At 31.8% G+C, this 19,928-nt stretch overlaps 3 protein-coding genes across 4 annotated transcripts; all 3 read right to left on the reverse strand.

Annotated features, from left to right (window-relative positions):
- Positions 1–3,445: 3,445 nt before the first annotated feature.
- LOC113729415 (uncharacterized) lies at positions 3,446–4,997 on the reverse strand. Of its 2 annotated transcripts, none has more exons than XM_027253715.2 (3): positions 4,736–4,997; positions 4,385–4,597; positions 3,446–3,694 (listed from the first exon to the last, which is right to left on the reverse strand). In XM_027253715.2, exons 1-3 carry the CDS (start codon positions 4,778–4,780, stop codon positions 3,545–3,547), a joined length of 408 nt encoding a protein of 135 aa, XP_027109516.1. In that variant the 5' UTR covers positions 4,781–4,997; the 3' UTR covers positions 3,446–3,544. The 2 variants fall into 2 exon arrangements, with proteins under 2 accessions (XP_027109516.1, XP_027109515.1); XM_027253714.2 differs by having other exon boundaries at positions 3,446–3,706.
- A 1,865-nt stretch (positions 4,998–6,862) lies between these two features.
- On the reverse strand, positions 6,863–8,829 carry LOC140004325 (potassium channel AKT1-like). The gene is made up of 6 exons (XM_072080242.1): positions 8,512–8,829; positions 8,140–8,385; positions 7,965–8,063; positions 7,792–7,824; positions 7,474–7,659; positions 6,863–7,326 (listed from the first exon to the last, which is right to left on the reverse strand). The coding sequence occupies exons 1-6, from the start codon at positions 8,734–8,736 to the stop codon at positions 7,213–7,215; spliced, it is 903 nt and encodes a 300-aa protein (XP_071936343.1). The 5' UTR covers positions 8,737–8,829; the 3' UTR covers positions 6,863–7,212.
- A 914-nt stretch (positions 8,830–9,743) lies between these two features.
- Positions 9,744–11,320, reverse strand: LOC140036956 (NAD(P)H:quinone oxidoreductase-like). The gene is made up of 3 exons (XM_072080243.1): positions 11,096–11,320; positions 10,466–10,657; positions 9,744–10,169 (listed from the first exon to the last, which is right to left on the reverse strand). Exons 1-3 carry the CDS (start codon positions 11,178–11,180, stop codon positions 9,868–9,870), a joined length of 579 nt encoding a protein of 192 aa, XP_071936344.1. The 5' UTR covers positions 11,181–11,320; the 3' UTR covers positions 9,744–9,867.
- Positions 11,321–19,928: the final 8,608 nt, after the last annotated feature.

The raw sequence follows: 19,928 nt of genomic DNA on the forward strand, positions 1-19,928 counted from the left end.
ATAAAAAGTTAAACCAAAAAACGTACGAATACCAATGAATAAAAGAAATAAATAAAATTAATTCGATCTCACAGATGTTTGACACCACATCTTCAAATTGACCTTCGACAAGAAAACGGAGATTTAGCTACGCATTCTAGAAGAGATTCCACAAGACTCAATTGAATCTGATTGCAATTGTTTTTGGCTCTAAAACTAATGAAGAGCCAGCCAAGCGGCCGTCCTCAACCTTGCAAAGCAAAGAGTCCTCATGCTTTTATTTTTGGGAGTCCTAATCAAACAGGAATTTGGCCTTTTCTCTCCTAGTTTCCTAATTCAAGTCTACTATCAAATAAAATTAGTCTCCTAAATAGAAAAATAAACCACAAAAGAAAGTATTTCAAAATTTCTAATTCAGCCATGAAACTAATAATTAGAATTCAAATCTTCCAAATCTTCCTCTAAAGCTGTCTAGAGTTTGAATCGAACTTGGAAACAGCTCCCGAACATGCCACCATCAATTTAACTGGAAAATTGCCACTTTTAATCACATTTTGCTCCTTTTCTTACAATTAGCACCATTAACCAAATATGAGTAGAAACCATTAATTAACACAATATTTGGTAAAATAAAAGAGGAAAATAATCATAAAATTAATGATAAAAATGCAACCTATCAGACACTGACAAAGATGCAATTCTAAAACCCGCAAACAAATGTAGTACCTCAATTTCATGTCAAAGAATTACTCTGTTTTGTTCTTTTTGGTGCGACAAAAAACATATCTACTTCAGAAAATTGACAAGTAATAGGTGTCTGAAAACTATGAGGGGAGTTGCAGCTCTTTACGTTAGAGAAGAAGGCAAAAAAGAAAGAAAAAAAAAAGAATCCACTTATAAAATTTAAGTTTAAGAATCCGATATGTTTAAACGATAGATACAAATATGAAAACTTTTAAAGAGTAGGAGGTAGATTATTTTTTAATTTAGGTCTGTTGTATGTCGTTTAGAGTATGATTTTCTTTTTTAAAAAAATGCAAAAGCATGAGGACTAAAAATTTTACTTTTATTTTTGTTGTTGTTTTTAATTATTTTTTTATAATGGAGGCTATCAACCTTAAATATGTAATTTATGAGAATGAAACGGGAAGAAAAAGCAATAATAATTTGAAACCATTAATCTTCAAAGCTCGAATCTACTTCCCTTTTTCTTTTATCAATAAAAAAGAGACATTGTAAACAACCCAAAAACCATAGAGATTAACTAGCAATAAAGAAAAAAGAACAACCTAAAGAAATTGGAGGTCCACTATGTTATGGCTATGCCAATATTGTCATATACACTATTTGGTCTAAGTCAATTTTCTTAAAGGAAAAAAAACAGATTAAGATAAATAACGGATGCAATTGTGGGTTCTGAAATGAACACCCAGTTGCAGAACCACGTTGAAGTAGGGGGGAGCAATTGCCCTCCTCTCCCCAAACACCTCGACCTGAACTTTGAAAAACTCTTAAAATTGACTTGAAAAATTTTTAATTTTTAATCTTGTCTTACAATTTGCACTGTCTAAAATTTTTTAAATTTCTTATATTCCCTTACTTTGCCCCCTTTAAGCTCTTGAAATCTATAATTATCGCTTACTTAATATAATGATGGCAAATGAAACCAATTACCAGTTAAATTTTTTTTTTTAAAAAAAAAAGACTTAAAACTTTTGATCCAAAAAAAATGAACGTAAAAGTTTGCTGTCTGGTGTAGAAAAATAATTATCATATGATTATTGTTCTAAAACTTTATACAATTTTATCAAAATTTACATGTATTGAATGAAAATTTTTACCTTAGCCATACTGCATCATACACCAAAATAATTAAATACTTGTCCTCTCTTAATCTTCTATCCAAACTCCATTACTGTGTCAAAAGGAGGGAGGAGGGGAAAGGAGGAGAAGAAAGAGAGAGAGGAAGGATAGACGAGAAGAATAGGGATGGTAGCGATGGTTGATGGTGGCAGTGGGTGATTTTTTTTTTATTTTTAAAGAACATCCTAACAATATTTAAAATTTTATAAACACTCTAATAAACAATTATAGTAACAATTTTTTCATATACACTGCTATAATAAAATTTATTAAATATGATCTAAAAACACCTAATTCATGCGAAACACCAATTGGTATTCGGATTGAAAGGAATTATTACAGATATGATTAGTCGTCGCTGGAAGTTGGGCCCCAGATTTTATGCTTTTAAATTTGAAAAAAAAAAAAAAAAAAAGGTATCCCCTAAAACATGCTTGTTTGGCGCCCAAAGTTCCGCATGGATTAGTATGATTCCAGCGGCTCATTGTGGAACACATTATTGAAGCCAGTTGCATGCCCCCTTCTTATTCAGAACTGCAAAAATCGTTTTTTTTTTTTTTGACTGGGTGCAAATTTTGGTCCAAAATCTTTCCAAAGCTTATTCTTGGATAAACAATACAAGCACCAGCCGATGAAAAAATTGTTATTATATGCTCTTCTAACAAATTAAACACCAAAGACTCAAATGATCATGAATTGGTTATATTTGAGTTAGGGTTTGCTGGATAAAATTGAAATTTGAAAACTGAAATTTAAATTCATTAAATTAGTGAATTATTAAGTGCTAAATTTAATACATTTGAATGTATATTAGAATAAGTGATAAGCGAATAACTAAGATTGAAGATCTGACTATATTAAAGATCTGAATCCAATGAATTTAAGTATTGAATTGAATTATCAAACAATACCTAACACGTATAGATGAATTCAGATGTTCTAATTTTATTTATCAAATGTGTCTGACTATATTAAAGATCTGAATCCAATGAATTTAAGTATTGAATTGAATTATCAAACAATACCTAACACGTATAGAAACAGGGATATATTTGAGTATATATTAGAATAAGTGATAAGCGAACAACTTATCACTTATTTTTTAGAATTAATTTTATTTAAAAAATTCAGTGACACGTGATGAATTCAGATGTTCTAATTTTATTTATCAAATGTGTCTGACTATATTAAAGATCTGAATCCAATGAATTTAAATATTGAATTGAATTATCAAACAATACCTAAAACAATACCTAACAGGTATAGAAACAGGAATTTTTGACCATATCATAACTCCTCGAATATTCTCCTAACATATATAAACAATACCTAACAGGTATAGAAACAGGAATTTTTGACCATATCATAACTCCTCGAATATTCTCCTAACATATATAGATTTGTACCCTACCCATTAGTTTAACCAACCAGTGAACCCCCAAACCAAATGTTGGCAATCAACAACAAATCATGTACTTCCTTAATTGAGTCAATCTAGACACACATCAATTTTGCAACCAACCAGTAAACACCCAAACTCCCAACTAACACCTTCAACATTCATTAGTACAACAAAAGTTATAATGATCAACAATAAGCAGGGTTCTTAGGGAAAACATTTATTTATTAGGCAATTTCTTTACATTTACAAAACTTTCAAATGGGAACCAAAAGTGAGCAAAATCAACAAACAGCCTCGAAGTCATTGTCTGCTTTTATGGCTTCCTTTCCCTTTCACGCACGATTTGACTAATTGTTGTAGACCTTTTCTTGGGGAAGACTTCTCTGCAGATGAAATCCCTTCTTTCTTCTTCTTCTTCTTCTCAGTCTCTACTTCTTCTTCTTCTTCTAACTGCAGACATAACTGACAACCACAATCAGATTAAATTACATAATGTACACAGAACATGGCCAATTTAATCATGCTGCAGCCATTGTTGAATTATCTGTTTTGAGTTGTGGGAAAATAATAAATGCAATGGACTTGCTAGTTATCAAGATATGAGCAAAAGTCAAGCAATCACTAGTACTGAAATTTTACTGCAAAATTATTAACTTGCAATTCAGTATTTGTTTTAAAACAAAGTCTTGATTCACAAGAACTTCCATATGAATAATACTTAAAAGGGATCTAAAAAAAAAACTATTGACATAAGAATGCATGGACTTCTTTTTATAACTTTTATGCCTTTAATTTACATCCATACACAAAGGACATTAAAATACATAAATTTTTAGAACTTTGGTGGGGGAAAAACTTTATGGAACTAATCCTTTATAGAACTAGTCCTTTTCCCCCCAAAAATAAAAAAATCTCATAATTATAAAAGTTCAGAATCCAATTCTTTTTTCCCCCAAAAGAATAGAATCTAACAACTAGCAAGATTTAAATAAAAAAAAAGGACTTAAATAAGATTAAAACCCATCTGCACAATTTACAAAACTCACCAACTCGGCAGCCCATTAAATCGATGCATGAGGTCCAAAATCATGCAGCCCATCCAATAAAGTAGACCTTTTATTCGAGGAATTGGACTCTTACCTTTAATAAACGATCTTCCACATGGACTATCCTTTCAAAAAGGGTGCCTTTGATCCCAATTTCCAATATTACATCCTCAATAGGGCGACAATGCTTCTCCAAGCGTCTTGGAGAAAAGTCTTCACTTGTCAAAGTCCCGCTTGAGGGCGTTGATGCAGTAGAACTCTTGGGGGAATGGTCACCTGATCCTCTGATTTCCTCCAATTGTTTCAGCTATATACAAATATACATATATGTATAGAATCAAATGAAGCAGACAAACATAAAAGCTCTTTCTTGTTTGTTCATTTACGTGAAAATCCCACACACACACACACACATAGATATGTATGTATTAATCAATCGACTTACAATGTTGTCCAGGCGGTCTAGTCTAGAGAGAACTGGTTCTTCCATAGTGGCCAATTATTTTGGTTGGTTTTCGTCCCTCCAAAACTTCTTCCAGCCAAAAACAAAAAAGATGAATTTTCCAGGGAATCAAAACTGGCCCTTTAATTTTCTCGTCTTTCCTTCCTTGGTAGGAATTGAGGGGATAATGGCAAGATTAAGGAGTTTTTATCAGCACTAGCTTAAACGTGACACTTGTTAAATAGTGAAGGGGTTCTGGTTACATAGTTTCAGAACTAAGAACACATGGCATGAATGTACAAATGTTATGAGTTAAGAATGATGTTCTGAGTAACGAAAATGGGACACGTACGATGCTTCATGCAGTGGATTTTGTAGATACACGTGCCCCATGATACGTGCAGTGGACTATGTATTAGAACATTCTAAGGACATGTAATATATATATATATTTCATCAAAAAAATTGAGCAAAATAAATCATGAATTGTTATATTGCTTCCAAATGACTTTAGATAAAGCCATAAAGATTTTATGAAAAATGGAGAAATTTTTGAATAACAATTGTTCAAGAAAACGCAACAAAAAGTTGACCACATGCTGTCACAATGGCAGGCTAAATCCTTCGACCAGGGTTTTTTTTTTTTTTTTTCCAGTAGGAAATCACTCAAAACTTATCCAAGTTTTTAAGTAAATGCAAATTTGTTCTTTTCTCATTAATTGATTGACATAGTTTTTTTTTTTTTTTTTTGCATCTTATCATACCCAAAAGTGTTGCGAATTATTATTTTCTTTTGCATTGTTTAGTGAGTAAATCTATTATACACTGACAGTATACACATTATCATGATTGGATGCATGATACGTATATAAGATTTGAGTTTCAAATTTAAATTCGAGATATGTGTCATGTATTTAATGATGAAAGTGTATACATCTTCAGTATATGAAATATTAATCCTTATTTTATTACCTAAACATGGGGGGCTTTGAATTTTTCTTATTCTAATCCATGCAAATACCTATCTCATTACCACTTAGTATATAAATTTGTTGATAATTAGAAAGCGAATACACACACCCTTCTTTAATCCGCGATTAAACACTAATTTCCTAAACCTAGCTATGGATCAAACTAGTTCTAACAGTAGTTTGAAGAATGCTGTTTGATACAATAAAAGATGAAAATCCATTCTGATAGACATGATGATATACATTGTAAGATTTTGAAACTCATGTCGTTCATTGAATCAAAATATGGACTGGATTAAGGACCATTGGTTCAAGCTAACCATAATTGATTCATGTTGTCATAACTATGTTATCATTATTTTTTGTCATTAGACATATACTTACAAAAACTAATTGAGTTTTCATTTATGTAATAGCATTTTTATCAGATCCAAATGCAAAGACTTCTCCTATTGATAATGTGGACCGTTGATACTCTGTTTCTTGATTTAGTGGTACTCTACTATGATTTTTGGGGAAAAATCCATTTTTCATCCTTAAACTTTGTGACTAAGACACATTTGGTCCCCAAACTTTTTGACCAGACACATTGAGTACATGTATTAACTATTTTTTGCCACATTTAGTCAAAAAACGGGAAAATTTTCAATTTGGACGGTGAAACCCACGTGACCGTTAACTTATGCATCGGGAATCAATGCAAGTCAGACTAAAGTCCACACATTCTCTCTCTAATGCAAGTCGACACAAAATGTTGACTAAAAGTACACTCAAAGTCTAAGGGTGGAGCTCCTAAATGATGAGTTCTGAGGTCTGCAGTTTTTTTTTTTTTACAATGAGCTCTTCACAGGGTAATTCTTACATCTTTTTGTTTATTGATCTCATGTAGCTCTCTTTTTGGTAGTTCTTGTGATCACTATATTTATTGTTTCTAAAGGTTCATGTTCATGGACTGATATCCCTCAAAAATTACGTTTCAAGTTGATTATGAGACAAAGTTTTGGAATGAACAAGTAAAAAAAAAAAAGAAAACAAAAACTCATTCTTTTCCTACACCATTAAGTAGAAAAAGCACTGAGGAGATAACACAATCTTCATATCACACAATCTCATATATGAAGATGCACAACAACCATTTCACGCAATTAATAATAGGAAAAGCATGAAATAAAGAATATATACTAAACATATGGGATTGCAGATTTTATTACAACTTCAGTCAAAGTTTTGCCCCATGAAAGCATGCTATTTCTACGTTTACAAAGCATGCCCCATGAAACATATGATAGTGCAGATTTTAGGAAAGGCATGCCCCATGAAAGCATCCTATTTCTACATTTACAAATTCAGTCAAAGTTCTGCCCCATGAAAGGAACGAACCACAGTCATCACCCCCAGATTCGGTAACTCATTCCAAGCTTAGTACCAATTTTCCTTCTCTTGCATGTCCCCTATTTTTCCCAGCAACAGAGATCATAAGTAGCATGGCCAATATCAAGATAATACAAATCATAATTTTAGGAGCTCTGCTAATCTCACGCAGCTTTTCACTCCACAAGCTAGCATGTTCTCTGTCTCTATCAGCACTCCCTCCATGATTGGATCCTTTAGCTCCTTCAAATGCTGCGCAACCAATGAAGAAAGCCAAAAGCAATTCAATGATAGTCAATGACAGAGTGTGTGCAGTAGTGAACCCAAAAGGACCTTGTAACGAAAATTTTCAATCAAAATTGAAAATCGTCTTCCAGTTAACGAAGCATACGGACGGACCTGAAGGAGATTATTCATGATAATGGTCCCGTCTCCAACATTGGCCTGAATGATATTCATAAATGTGGTTCGATTCAGTCGCAATAGCTGGCTCAGTCTTTTTGTTCGTACAGTGAACAGCTGAGGCCTATAGCAAAGAACCCCAATCTCACCACAGAGATCACCATTTTTTGCCTCCCCAACAATCTGAAAATTCAGTCACAACATCTTCAATATAAGAGGAAAGTCTAAATCTTTCATTATTTGTTGAAGTAGATAGTCTAGTCCAGGGAAAAACAAGGGGGGAGTATTTGATCCGAGCATATGCATTGCACTTGCCTGCTCGCCACCATTTTTGAAAACCAGTAAATCCTGTGAGCAGTTCAAACATCAGCAGCAGGCATTTATGAGTCAACAACTTTTTTACAAGTCCAAATGAGGGTAACAAATTACAAGCACATGACTTTCGATAAATCACAATGAAAAAGATGAAAAAGGAAGCCCAATTTTACCACTGCTCCTAACACAAGAATGTAAAAATCTGTTGGAGCTTCATTCTGCAGAATTACATCCTCCTTGGGAGGAAAGTACTCAGCTTTCATCTCTGAAACCTGGCAGTATAGGAAGTATATGCTATAAGGCCTCAAACTTGAAAAGTGAAAATGTTCTACCGTTCCAAAGAATTACCAGTTGGAAGAGCAAGTCGTTGGACACGCCACGAAATAAGTACACCTTATCCACTAGGGAGTAAAAGAGAAAATGTGAAATGCTTGACCGGATGGCTTTTGGAAGAGAATCTAGAGTCTCTTGCTGCTCCAGCCCCTCTGAGTCAGTTCTGAACTTCAAGCACAAGTGAGAGAGCATCTGATCTTGTAGGCGAAGAGGCAACTGGTTCCTCTGAGCGAAACTTGATGCAGCTTGAATGGTATCTCTCTGTTTATGTATGAATGCACGGCCTCATTAAAATTGAAGATCATGTGCAAGCAGTTAACATAAATATCCTAAACTTAGACTTGACTCTAAGAAATCACAAAAAAACAATGTATAGGTATTACTCACAAATTTTCTGGTCCTACTGGTTCCATGAACAACCAAATTGGTCATATTTCCTATCAAATATGCTGTCAGCCCCAGGTTAAAGAGCATGTAAACGATGTCAAAGATCATCTCTCTCGTATTCTCGGCATGTAGGTCACCATAACCAACTGTAGTTAGAGTAGTGATGGACCAGTACATTGAGGTTACATAACGGATCCACAGACTTTCCCGAAGGAAGTCCCCCATAGAAGCCCCAATCCATGTCTTCTTGTGATTGTGATAACGAGCAGCAAGCAGATACCCACCTCTGCTAATCTCACGCAGCTTTTCACTCCACAAGCTCGGTGGGAAAGAGATAAACTTGGAGAGGAAAAGGAGCTACACCCTTAGACTTTGAGTGTACTTTTAGTCAACATTTTGTGTCGACTTGCATTAGAGAGAGAATGTGTGGACTTTAGTCTGACTTGCATTGATTCCCGATGCATAAGTTAACGGCCACGTGGGTTTCACCGTCCAAATTGAAAAATTTCCCGTTTTTTGACTAAATGTGGCAAAAAATAGTTAATACATGTACTCAATGTGTCTGGTCAAAAAGTTTGGGGACCAAATATATCTTAGTCACAAAGTTTGAGGATGAAAAATGGATTTTTCCCATGATTTTTGCTATGGATTCACAACTCTTTTGGTTGATTGGTTCCAATAAATTGAAAAAGCTACTTTCATTGAATTTAATTCAAGGAGAAATCCTTGATATAAATTGATATCCCCTAGGTGTGCCTCTATTGTATTTATCCATCCATAACTTTTACATTTTTTTTTTTTGAGGAAACCTTGGAGATGTTTAGGAAACATCTTTCACCCTAGATTTTGGGTACTAAAATAATCTGGATGCAAATTATGGCATTCCAAAAAGATTTTATCACTTAAAAAAAGGACTTATGATTGCTATTAAATTCCAAGTTTATTTCCTTGAGTTTTCATTCATGTAATTGCATGCTTATCAAATTTAAATGCAAAGACTTCTGTTATTGATAATGTGGACTTCTGGTATTCTCTACTTCTTGATTTAGTGGTACTCTGTCATGGTTTTTGCTATGAACATGTGATTCTTCAAGTTGATTTGTTCCAGTAGTACCTTTACCTCCACCATTGAAACAAATACAAATTTATGACACCAACTAACTTTTTTTTTTTGACACAAACCAAATGTTTAAAAAATTAAAACAGAAAATTAAGCTTTGAGCCAAAGAAAATTTGATGAGCATAATGTTTGTCGATTAGGAAAGACAAGTATAAAGTTGATCAAATACACTTCCAAAAGTTCACCAAAACTTGCAACAAATTTTTGATACCCATAGGGTCCCAACAGTGCGGTAATTATTCAGCCTTTCCTTGAAGGCGAAGTGTAAAAGCTCTCAAGGAGAAAAGAAGTTGCTTCAACCTCTCTTTGCTATCAGCATCAATCAAGTTGCCATCGCTGTCAAATTTCTGAGGGGGTTGGAATGCATTGAGGAAAAATTCAGGTTTGTTTATGAAATGGAGATCAAGAAAAACTCCAATTTGGCGAAGATGATATTGCGCTCTTGGGCTGCCTCCTCCTGCGGTGACTACAGCAGCTGCTTTGTCTGCCCAAACATTGGGAGGTCTAGATGCCCAATCAATGGCATTCTTCAGAGGTGCTACAAAATTTACCATAAAAAATCAATTATCATACAGATTTATTGAGAATCACATGGCCTAGTGTTCCTTTTTTTTTTCCCCTTCCTTATGCTAACTATCACTGCTCCTATTCAAACACAACCGTTCGATTGGCCATTTTTTCAAAAATAAAATTTTCAAATATAATGCTACAGTAATACACAATAAATTAAAAAATATCTTATCTATAACTGTTATTGTAAAATTTTTCAAAAACAGCTAATTCAAACTCGTAAAATTTCTTGCAATTTGGTCGTAAATACAAATGCTTTGGTACCTGAAACGGAATAATTGTTCTCTGGTGCGGCAAAGAATATGCTATCAGCTTGGCGAATTTTTTGCCTGAAACCTTCAACTTCAGGAGGGTAAGTTCCATTCACTTCAAGATCAGTGTTAAGAAATGGCAAAGGAGAAATATCCACGTACTCGATCTGCACATCCTTGATTGACTCATTGCAAATCTCAGTTGCTAAAATTGACCATATATAAGAAATATCAGCCTTGCATTTATACCATACCAACCAAAGAAACCCAAAAAAAAAAAAAAAAAAGAAACGAAAAGAAAAAACATTAGGGAGCCTTCTTTTTTTCATCTTTTTCCCCATAGAATTGTTTTCATATTTTCTCTTCCAATATTCTTCTCTTGCATCACTATCATCTTTTCCAAGGTATAAAGCTGGATGATGAGTGCCCTTTTTCTGTTTCAAATCCTTGTGAATAGGCACAGCATAAATATACATGGAGATTGAGTTTCTCATAGAAAAAAAAGGTAAAATGGGACCTAATACTACTATGTATAAAGAGGGTTGTCTCCTAAACAATTCTAAACTCGGTTAGAATTAACTCCGAACCAATTCAAAGAGTTAGAATACCATCCAGTAAAGGGGAGAGATCAAAGAATGGGTACCTGCACGAACGAGACCACGATTGTAGGAGGCTCTGCGGAGAGAACCACAGAGGGCGACCACCTTGATAGGCTGAGCTGCTGCCATTTCTTCTCTGAATTTTATTAACCCAACAAGAAAAAATCGTCCAGGTACACTCAATCTGGTATTTCTTCCCAGAGAGGATGTCCAAAGTGCTATGTTTATCGTCTCAAAAGGATTGAGCTTTGAGCGAAAAGGACAAGATGCAGCAAGCAAAGTCAACTCAACCGCCCCTAATGATGGTTGTATTCCTTTTTTTGGGCCCGTGATTTGGAATAGTCTTAGACCACGCAATTATTGACAAATGAGAAATATACTACTCCTTTGCCTCATTGTTAATCTTGAGTGTCCAAATCTTCCAATAATTAAAAGGTTTGAAAATTTGACAATTTTTTTTCCTTTGAGAAAGTAATTGATTACGAATGCCAATTTACTTCTAATGAGTTCAGATTAAAGATTTTATTGGCCAAAACTAATGATTTAAAACCACTCCGTCTAGACATAATGCTAAAATTATTGATTTGGCTAATAGGTGTCCAGTGAACACTGATTAAGAAAGGCTTCATGTATTAATTCTTTAAAAAACTATAGTTAATTTGAAAAAGCAAAGTATCCAATTGTAGGGGGGCAATAATATAATTATAGGTATTCACATAATAAATTAAATATAATTTAGATATTTAAACAAGTGCCGACTAAATATCCATTGAAAAAAATCCAAAAACTATTCATAAAAGGTTAGGTGAAGGAAGAGGACCAATATGGAAAGAAAAAGACCAGTAGAAAGGAGAGAGCGTGCAGAAAACTATTTTTACATGAAATTGACATTTTTGTTCATAGTAAAAAATATTGTTATAATTTTGAACATTAATAGGGTGGAAACTTTTTTATGACTAGCAAGATGGCCTCTATGGTAGATTGGCTAGGAGTCAATACACAGCGTTGAAGTGCCTATGTCATTCAAACTAAAATATTTCTCTCTCGCATCAAAATAGTAGCATGTAGGCTGCTTCCATTGTTTTATGTACATTCTAGTTATTTATTTAATATCGGGTTTTTCTATTTGGGCGCCCATTAACATATTTAAAATATATCTGACTTATCATGTATATATACATACTAATAATTATTAACCTCGTTACATTTATATACTTTTTCTATTTAATTTTAGCTACCCTTTCTTGTATTTATTTACTTTTCATAATTAATTTTATATTTTTAAAAATATAACACTTGAAATATATCTTAATGAGTACTCAATGAACACTCATTAAACAGACCATATAATATAATTCAGTTGACTAGGGTTAGTTCAATAATTCACTAGATACACTTAAACTCGTTTGAATCGTGAGCAAGAAAAAGGTGATGAATCATTCTAAGATCAATTGTCTGAAGATGACTCTTACAAGATTTTTCATCTATTAGAAATATTTATCTTGTTCAGTGACTAAAAATAAAACTCTAATACTTAAAAATTCTGAGTTTAAATTTCTCTCGTATTTGACACACTAGCATCATTGACTTGCTACATAGACACATATTTGTCAAAAATAAACAAAAAGGGTTTAATTGGCCATTCGGGATTTTAATATTCGACTTAGATGTCATGCATGAGTTACCATTACGATAACCTCGATAATCAATTTTAGTGTTTGACAAAGACTTCATGCATGAATTAGCAGTAGTGTGACTTCTGAATATTCAAAACCTCCCCTTTTTTTCTAAATGATAATCACCAAGGATATGGGATGGTTAGGTATGCCTGCATGCACTTACATTACAGATTTAGACTATTCTAGATGCTAAATTATGTGGCGCCTGTTGTGTATAGGGATGGCAACGGGAGCGGGTGCCTGCGGGGTCATTGGGGCGGGGGTGGGCACCCGTTTGAAAATTTATATATGTACATAATTATATATATAATGATATTATCAATTATACTACTAATTATATATGTCTATTAATAAAAATTATTAATTATTTATACTAAATTTATTAATACATTTATGTTAAATTCCTAACTACACTTAATACAATAACACTTTTTTCTAAAAAAAAACACAATAATAATTTAGTGATTGTATTTGTATCAAAAGTGAAAACTTGATTATTTTAGTTATATTTGTTTTATCAAAATAACCTTTGTTTAATTATTTTTATGAGTTTCAATTGTGAAGTTACAATGAATAATAATTTGGTGATGTGTTGATATTTTAGTACTTGATTATTTGCTCAAATTTAATTATAATGAAATTATATAATAAAATTTTTTTAACCCCACATGTGCCCGCCGCGGGGGAAGCGGGGCGGGGCGGGAGAAGCCGGGGGCAGGGGCGGGGGGAATTAAAATGCAACAGGGCAGGGGTTGGGGGAGGTGTCCCCCTCCCCATTGCCACCCCTAGTTGTGTACCAACTTGAAAAGAACAAGATTTTAAGGGTCTTTACAACCTTGGTCCTCGAAATTTAGTTCCGTCTACTTTGGTACCTTGAAGAAGTGTTTTCTCTTATTTTTCATTTTTAAATTTAGTAAAACCGTTAAATATACTATTTTTACTATTTCTATGTAAAACTTATAAATATTCTACACTAGTTTCAAGTGATCTAACATGTCGTAAGACAGTTTAAATTCCATTAAGTTCCACTTTGGACTCTTAAATTATAAACGTGCACCTGCTTTTTTCTTAGTCCTTAAACTTTAATTTTGAATATTGTATCCGCTAAAGTGTAAAATTGATCCCATTTAAAGTTTCTTGGTATTCAAAAAAATTTTGAAAACAACGACAAAGCAATTTTATATATATTTACAAATGGATTAAGCAAAATATTTCGGGCTCAAGTTCAGCTCACACTTTTATATAAGTTTCCAGTTCAACCCAAGTCTCATGATTAAATACATAATTCTACATATAATAAATATAATAATTATGAATTACTATAAATTTATATATAAATTATTACTCCTTTCGTCCCAAATTTAGCGACGTTTCTTGGGACTGCAACTTTTTATGTACAGTAAACTATTATTGCCAACCGATGCTTTATTTCCAAATTTACCCAGCTGCAAGTACTTTAGTCAACTAAAGTTTGTATTTTTCAAAGAGTCATAATTTTGTGAGTCCCATCTCAATCAAATTTTTGCATCTCTTCGTACATTAAGGACCCGCATCAATAGTAGCCTTATAAAGTGGGAGTTGTCTTGCACACTCTTTGAGCTTCTCTAAATGGGAATAAATGGTGGGTCCTATTAAATTTCTTGGGACTTTTTTACATGTGCACAACAAGGATAAAAATGGAACTGTGGAAGGGAAAAATATTAGCATAACTCTAATTTTGGGACAATAAAAAAGGTGAAACATGATGTTAATAATGGAACGGAGGGAGTAATATTAAATATTTTATATTAATAATATAAATAATTATAAATTATAAATATTATTATATGTATATTTTATTATATCTATAATTATACTTATAAATGGATTGGGTCTCAATTGTGTCTAAATCTAGTAAGACTCAAACTTGACTCACATTTAATTTGAGCCTAATAATGAGGCCCATCAGCTTTTTTCTGAATCTAGTTTGGACTGACTGAACTCTATTGACAGTTCTAAACCTTGCTACTTCATATCTTTAAGAAAAGAAGGAAAAATTCATTTTAAGTCAATAATTTATAAAAGTATACAATGAAGGGAATATTAACCACAAATCATAATTTTTAGTTCATCTTAGTAGAGGGAATGTTTGTCTTTTTTTATTTTTATATACGTAAGGTAACACATCACTCCTCAAATGATTGCTTTTTTTTTTTTGAGGATATACATCATGGGCTTCACGAAGTCGAATTTAATATAACATGTAACAAGAGGTTACCATATATAGTTTCTTGATAAAAATCCAATTTAAGCGTTAGTCTAATTGTATTCAACAGTAAGAAATATGAAAATAGTATAACTGTATCCGACAGTAGGAAAGCATAAAAATTATATAAAGTTGTCAAAAAAATTAAATGCGGACAAATAATCTTTGTGGAGGAAAAATTGCGTAACATGATCGGTTCTCTTTGGATAAGAAACAAAATTATTGAGTGAGTGTTAATTAGAAAGGTAAAAGCAGAATTATAAAAAGTGGGAGTAAAATATTTACACCAGACTCAAACACTTGTACATTGGAAATATTAAATAGATACAAACAAGAGAAGGTGCAAGTTTCACATTTTCTACTTTTTTTTTATCTATATGAATGACATAAAAAATACTAGTTGACTTTTGAATAGTTTCCACTCCTCCAATCTAGTGTTCGCATTAAGCAAACCCGCCATTAAAGATAAAGCTGATTAGCACTCTAGTGAAAACAAAACCTATTTTGGCTAAAATAAAAAAAAAAAAAACCTATTTTGGCTTCTATTAATTATTTGTCAGTTGTACCAGAAAAAAATATTTTAAAAATTTTCTATGGAAAGAGATTTCCTATATAAAAAAGGCAAAAGCTTTCATTGGGGTCCAATATTCCTTCTTTTTTTTTATGTTTTCGGATGTATAATTACACTTTTTTTTTGGAATATCATTTAATTTAGAAGGAAGTACTCATTTTTTTTTGTCAAGAGGTGAGAAAATCTAGAGTTCAAATATTTCAAAACGAATCATTTAGTCTATTTCATTTCAAAATATTATTCTCTTCAAAAAGAAAAGAATTTTTTACAAGGTGGGGAACATGATTTGTGAAAATTGAATCATTAGAATAATACTACTACTAAATACTCAAATAAATAAAGGAATAAAATATATTATTCTTTTTTTTAAACAAATTTTCCTTCCTGGAAAAGAGTCATAAAACAGTTTGTTTTGATTAGTATCTTTATTTGGTATTCTTTCCCTTTCAAGCCAAAGTCATGTGCCACGAAGATAATTTTGCATTTTCTTTTCTTGAATCATGGTAGTTTCGAATTTTAGGTTAAAATCATTCTACCATTAAAACAATTGTTTTTTGCCCCGGGTTTATAAATATTGTTCAAGTACGTATTATGTCATTCATTACATTCAATTTCAAAATTAAAAAAAAAAAAGAAAAAAGATACAGTAGGAGTTTTTTTGGACAAGGACTCAGTACAATTGTGCTTTATGCAATTCCATCCCGTTGTTGTACATATTTAAATTTTTGGTATGCAAATACATCATAATGTTGCATTAAATATATATCAAATATTTTATACATGTGCACCGTTTTTACCCTAATTACAATAATATTACGTAATTATACACTAATTAATGTAAAAAGTATAGCAACCAAATCAAACTGTACTAAATCCCAACAGCACTGGCTGCTCTCACATTTTTCATGGATCAGAACGCTCAAGTAATGCTCGGTGAACGTATGGTACTGTCGTATTGAGGGCATTTTTGGTACACAAAAAGGAGATGTTACAAAAAAAAAAATGAATTGCAACTAAAATTGTTGAAACTTTTTTTTTTTGGTAAGTAAAAATTGCTGAAACTTGGTTAACACATTCTACATTAAGCCAAGTGATTTATAGAGTCATTAATCTAATTCTGTAAATGGCATCCATTTAAAGGTAATTTCTGAAGTGTATTCAACAAATAAAAGAGAGGTGTGGAAAGGTAAAAGGAATCGTATAGAAGCAGGCACGTGGCAACTCACATGTACGGAGGATAAAGGAAAGATTTTTAAAAAAGCAAGTGTTGATGCGTCCCGGCGGAAGGTGGCAATGTATAGGGGTGCGATGGAATTGACGTAAATAAAATGGGCCTAGGATTAAAACACAACAACTTGTAAGTATTTTTGCATTGACAAGGAACATTGGCTAGTTCAATGAGAGAAGGGGGGAAAAGAAGATAATAAAATGACAAAGAAATGGGAGAAAGCAGGAAAAATGAGGAAAAGGGAATAGTTTAAAAGAAAAGAAAAAAATTGTTTGATAAATGGTAGTGTTGTTCAAAGTTCAAACATATAATTCAAGGGAGGAAAAGCGTATTACTATAGTTTATGGGGTAAACTGCAACTAGGTGTATAGTTAGTCATGATTTTATTGCATTTAACCCCAACAATTAACATTAGACATAGTGTATTCTGGTGCAAAAACTTCATTATTATGAGCACTAGTTCTGACACACCGAATGGGTGTGGCAATAATAAAAAGTTATGATAAAAAATTAGTTTAAATGTCAAGCGGACAAAGGTACTTGAAAATACTTTCACATGAGTGTTTAATAAATAGTTGGCAGTTTGTTTTACTATAACCAATTTTGTTTCCAAAACTTTTAATAAATGAAAACAAATTTCGTTTCCAAAACTTTTAATAAATGAAAATTATAGAATAGGAAACACCGGATAGATATGGCTTTGCACAAACTTTGATATAATTATTGTGTATACGAATTCAAATTCATTTGCTTACTAATGAATTTGAATTTACGTCTAATTGAATTAATTATAAATAGGTATTCGAAATCTATCCATTTAATAGCCACTATTTAATTGGTTTTATTTAGCTACCCATTTGAAACTAATAAAATCGCATATCCATTTGGATTAGTATGGTGAATAAGAGAGCAATGAAAAGTAGAGAAATGTCGAGGGGAAGTGCTGCATGAACAGAGAATGTAGACGGGAAGGGAAATAATGTTGTGCTTTGCTAACAAATAATAATAGTAATTCTATTACTATTATTATTATATTAAAGGTAAATCCGCCAACTGCACACATAATTTAGGTATTCAGGCAAAATCTTAGAACTAGCTTTATTCAGGCAAAATATGCTCCAACTGCACACAAAAATGGCCCATTACACCAAAATTATTTCTATTATTAAACAAATTCAACTCACATACATGTATAAGGGATATTTATGGAATAAACAATTAAGGGATATTATTATACTCCTATTTTTCACTTCACTCCCCGATGTAAAGTAATTTTTTTTAATGTTAGTAAACTTCGTTGGACTTAAATTTGTAATATAAACCTTAGAGTTTTTGGAGTTTTGTATAGTTTTGCAAACGTTAGGGAAGGCCATATGAATATGTCAGAAACCTATAGGAGGTTTCTATAATTATGTCTAATTTTATAATTAGCCAAAGCAAAAGGCAAGCAAATGCATATACTATTTTACTTCAAGTAATAGCAAGTTTAATTCAAGTAATAGTAAGTTTTTATACATAAATAGTAATTATTACTGATAACATGGTAAATTTGATTAATAATCAAGATTTACTGATTTATGGCACACATGTACTATTTTACTTTAAAACTTATCTCAAACTAGTATTAGGAAGTTTATTTGAAATATCGATAAGATGCTTTATCAATGATTAAAGCTTAGTACCTTAGTTAGTAAGTACTCATAATAAACTCATATAATACATGATTATAGGTATAATTTAAAATTTTTTTGTACTTATATATTTTAAAATACTATGAAAAATAGTATGAACTAAACTTACTCTCCAAAAAGTAAATTTTGGATATAGAGTAGTAATTTATTTTTAAAAAAATTAAGTTCCATATTTATTCCAATTTACGCGTGAAGATACATCGATCGGTGCTCTCTGGTTGCGTCCAAACTCCAGTGAATGTCTTTAAACTAAATTCTAATTAAAGTAGTATCCAAAATAAAAAAATACTACTCGTATAAAAACACACCAATATAATTTCGCTAATAGCAATTGAATTTGAAGTTTTAAAATATGCGTAATTAGTAATTTAGTTTAAAAATATAATTAGTATGAAGAGTATAATTGGCATAAAGAAGTGTATTCAGTAAGTCAATATCGTAAACCTCCCCTGAGGTTTCTCTTCATTTCGCCTGAAACCCCTGAAGTTTTAAAAATATCACTCACCTACTTAACTTTTGTTGTTTGTGTAGCAAGATTTTTAAATATCCTAACTACCCTTTTGCTCGCTAGATAGGAATATTCGTAAACCACTTTGTTCATTTGAAAAAAACTATATCATCATTTACATGGTATTTCTTTGTATTACTACTACATCATAATGCTATACAATCACGGATAAAATTGTAAATTTGAAAAGTAAAAATGATATTTGAAAACAAATACACTTGCATAGTCATACCTCATTTGATCACAATCACAAAAACTACAAGAAAAACAAAATTCTATTTATTATAATTTAGAAATACATTATTGCATAGTTATCCATTATTCCAGGTTCAAGTGCACAGCAGTTTGCATTGACATTTGCAAGTCTAATTGTTTATATGAATTTACCATATATATATATATATATATATATATATATATAGACATACATATGTATATATATAATTATATATTTTGAAAATGTATGTATGTATACACATTGTAAAAAAAAGTAAGAAATTTAGAGAAAGAAAGAAAGATTTAAAATTTAAATATGAGGGTAATATTTGAGAATTCTTCACTTTTGATATTGACATATTAAACTACTATCACGAAAAATGAAATTATACTCAGGGGAGTCCAATGATATTTCAGATAACGTCATCCGAGGTTCTACAAAGTTATCCCATTCACAATATATTTATATAAAGACATACATATCATATATCTATATATATGTATAAATGTATATTTTTAAAATGTATGTATGTATACACATTCTAAAAAAGTAGGAAATTTAGATGTAAATTAAAAAAATTTAAAATTTAAATATGAGGGTATTATTAGATAATTTTTCACCATTGATATTGGCATATTAAACTACTGTCACGAGAAACAGAATTATACTCAGTGGAGTCCAATGATATTTCGAAAATATCACTCATCCGAGTTTGTACAAAGTTATCCCATTCACAAA

Source organism: Coffea arabica, chromosome 2e (genome assembly GCF_036785885.1).
Source record: "Coffea arabica cultivar ET-39 chromosome 2e, Coffea Arabica ET-39 HiFi, whole genome shotgun sequence".
Lineage (NCBI taxonomy): Eukaryota > Viridiplantae > Streptophyta > Magnoliopsida > Gentianales > Rubiaceae > Coffea > Coffea arabica.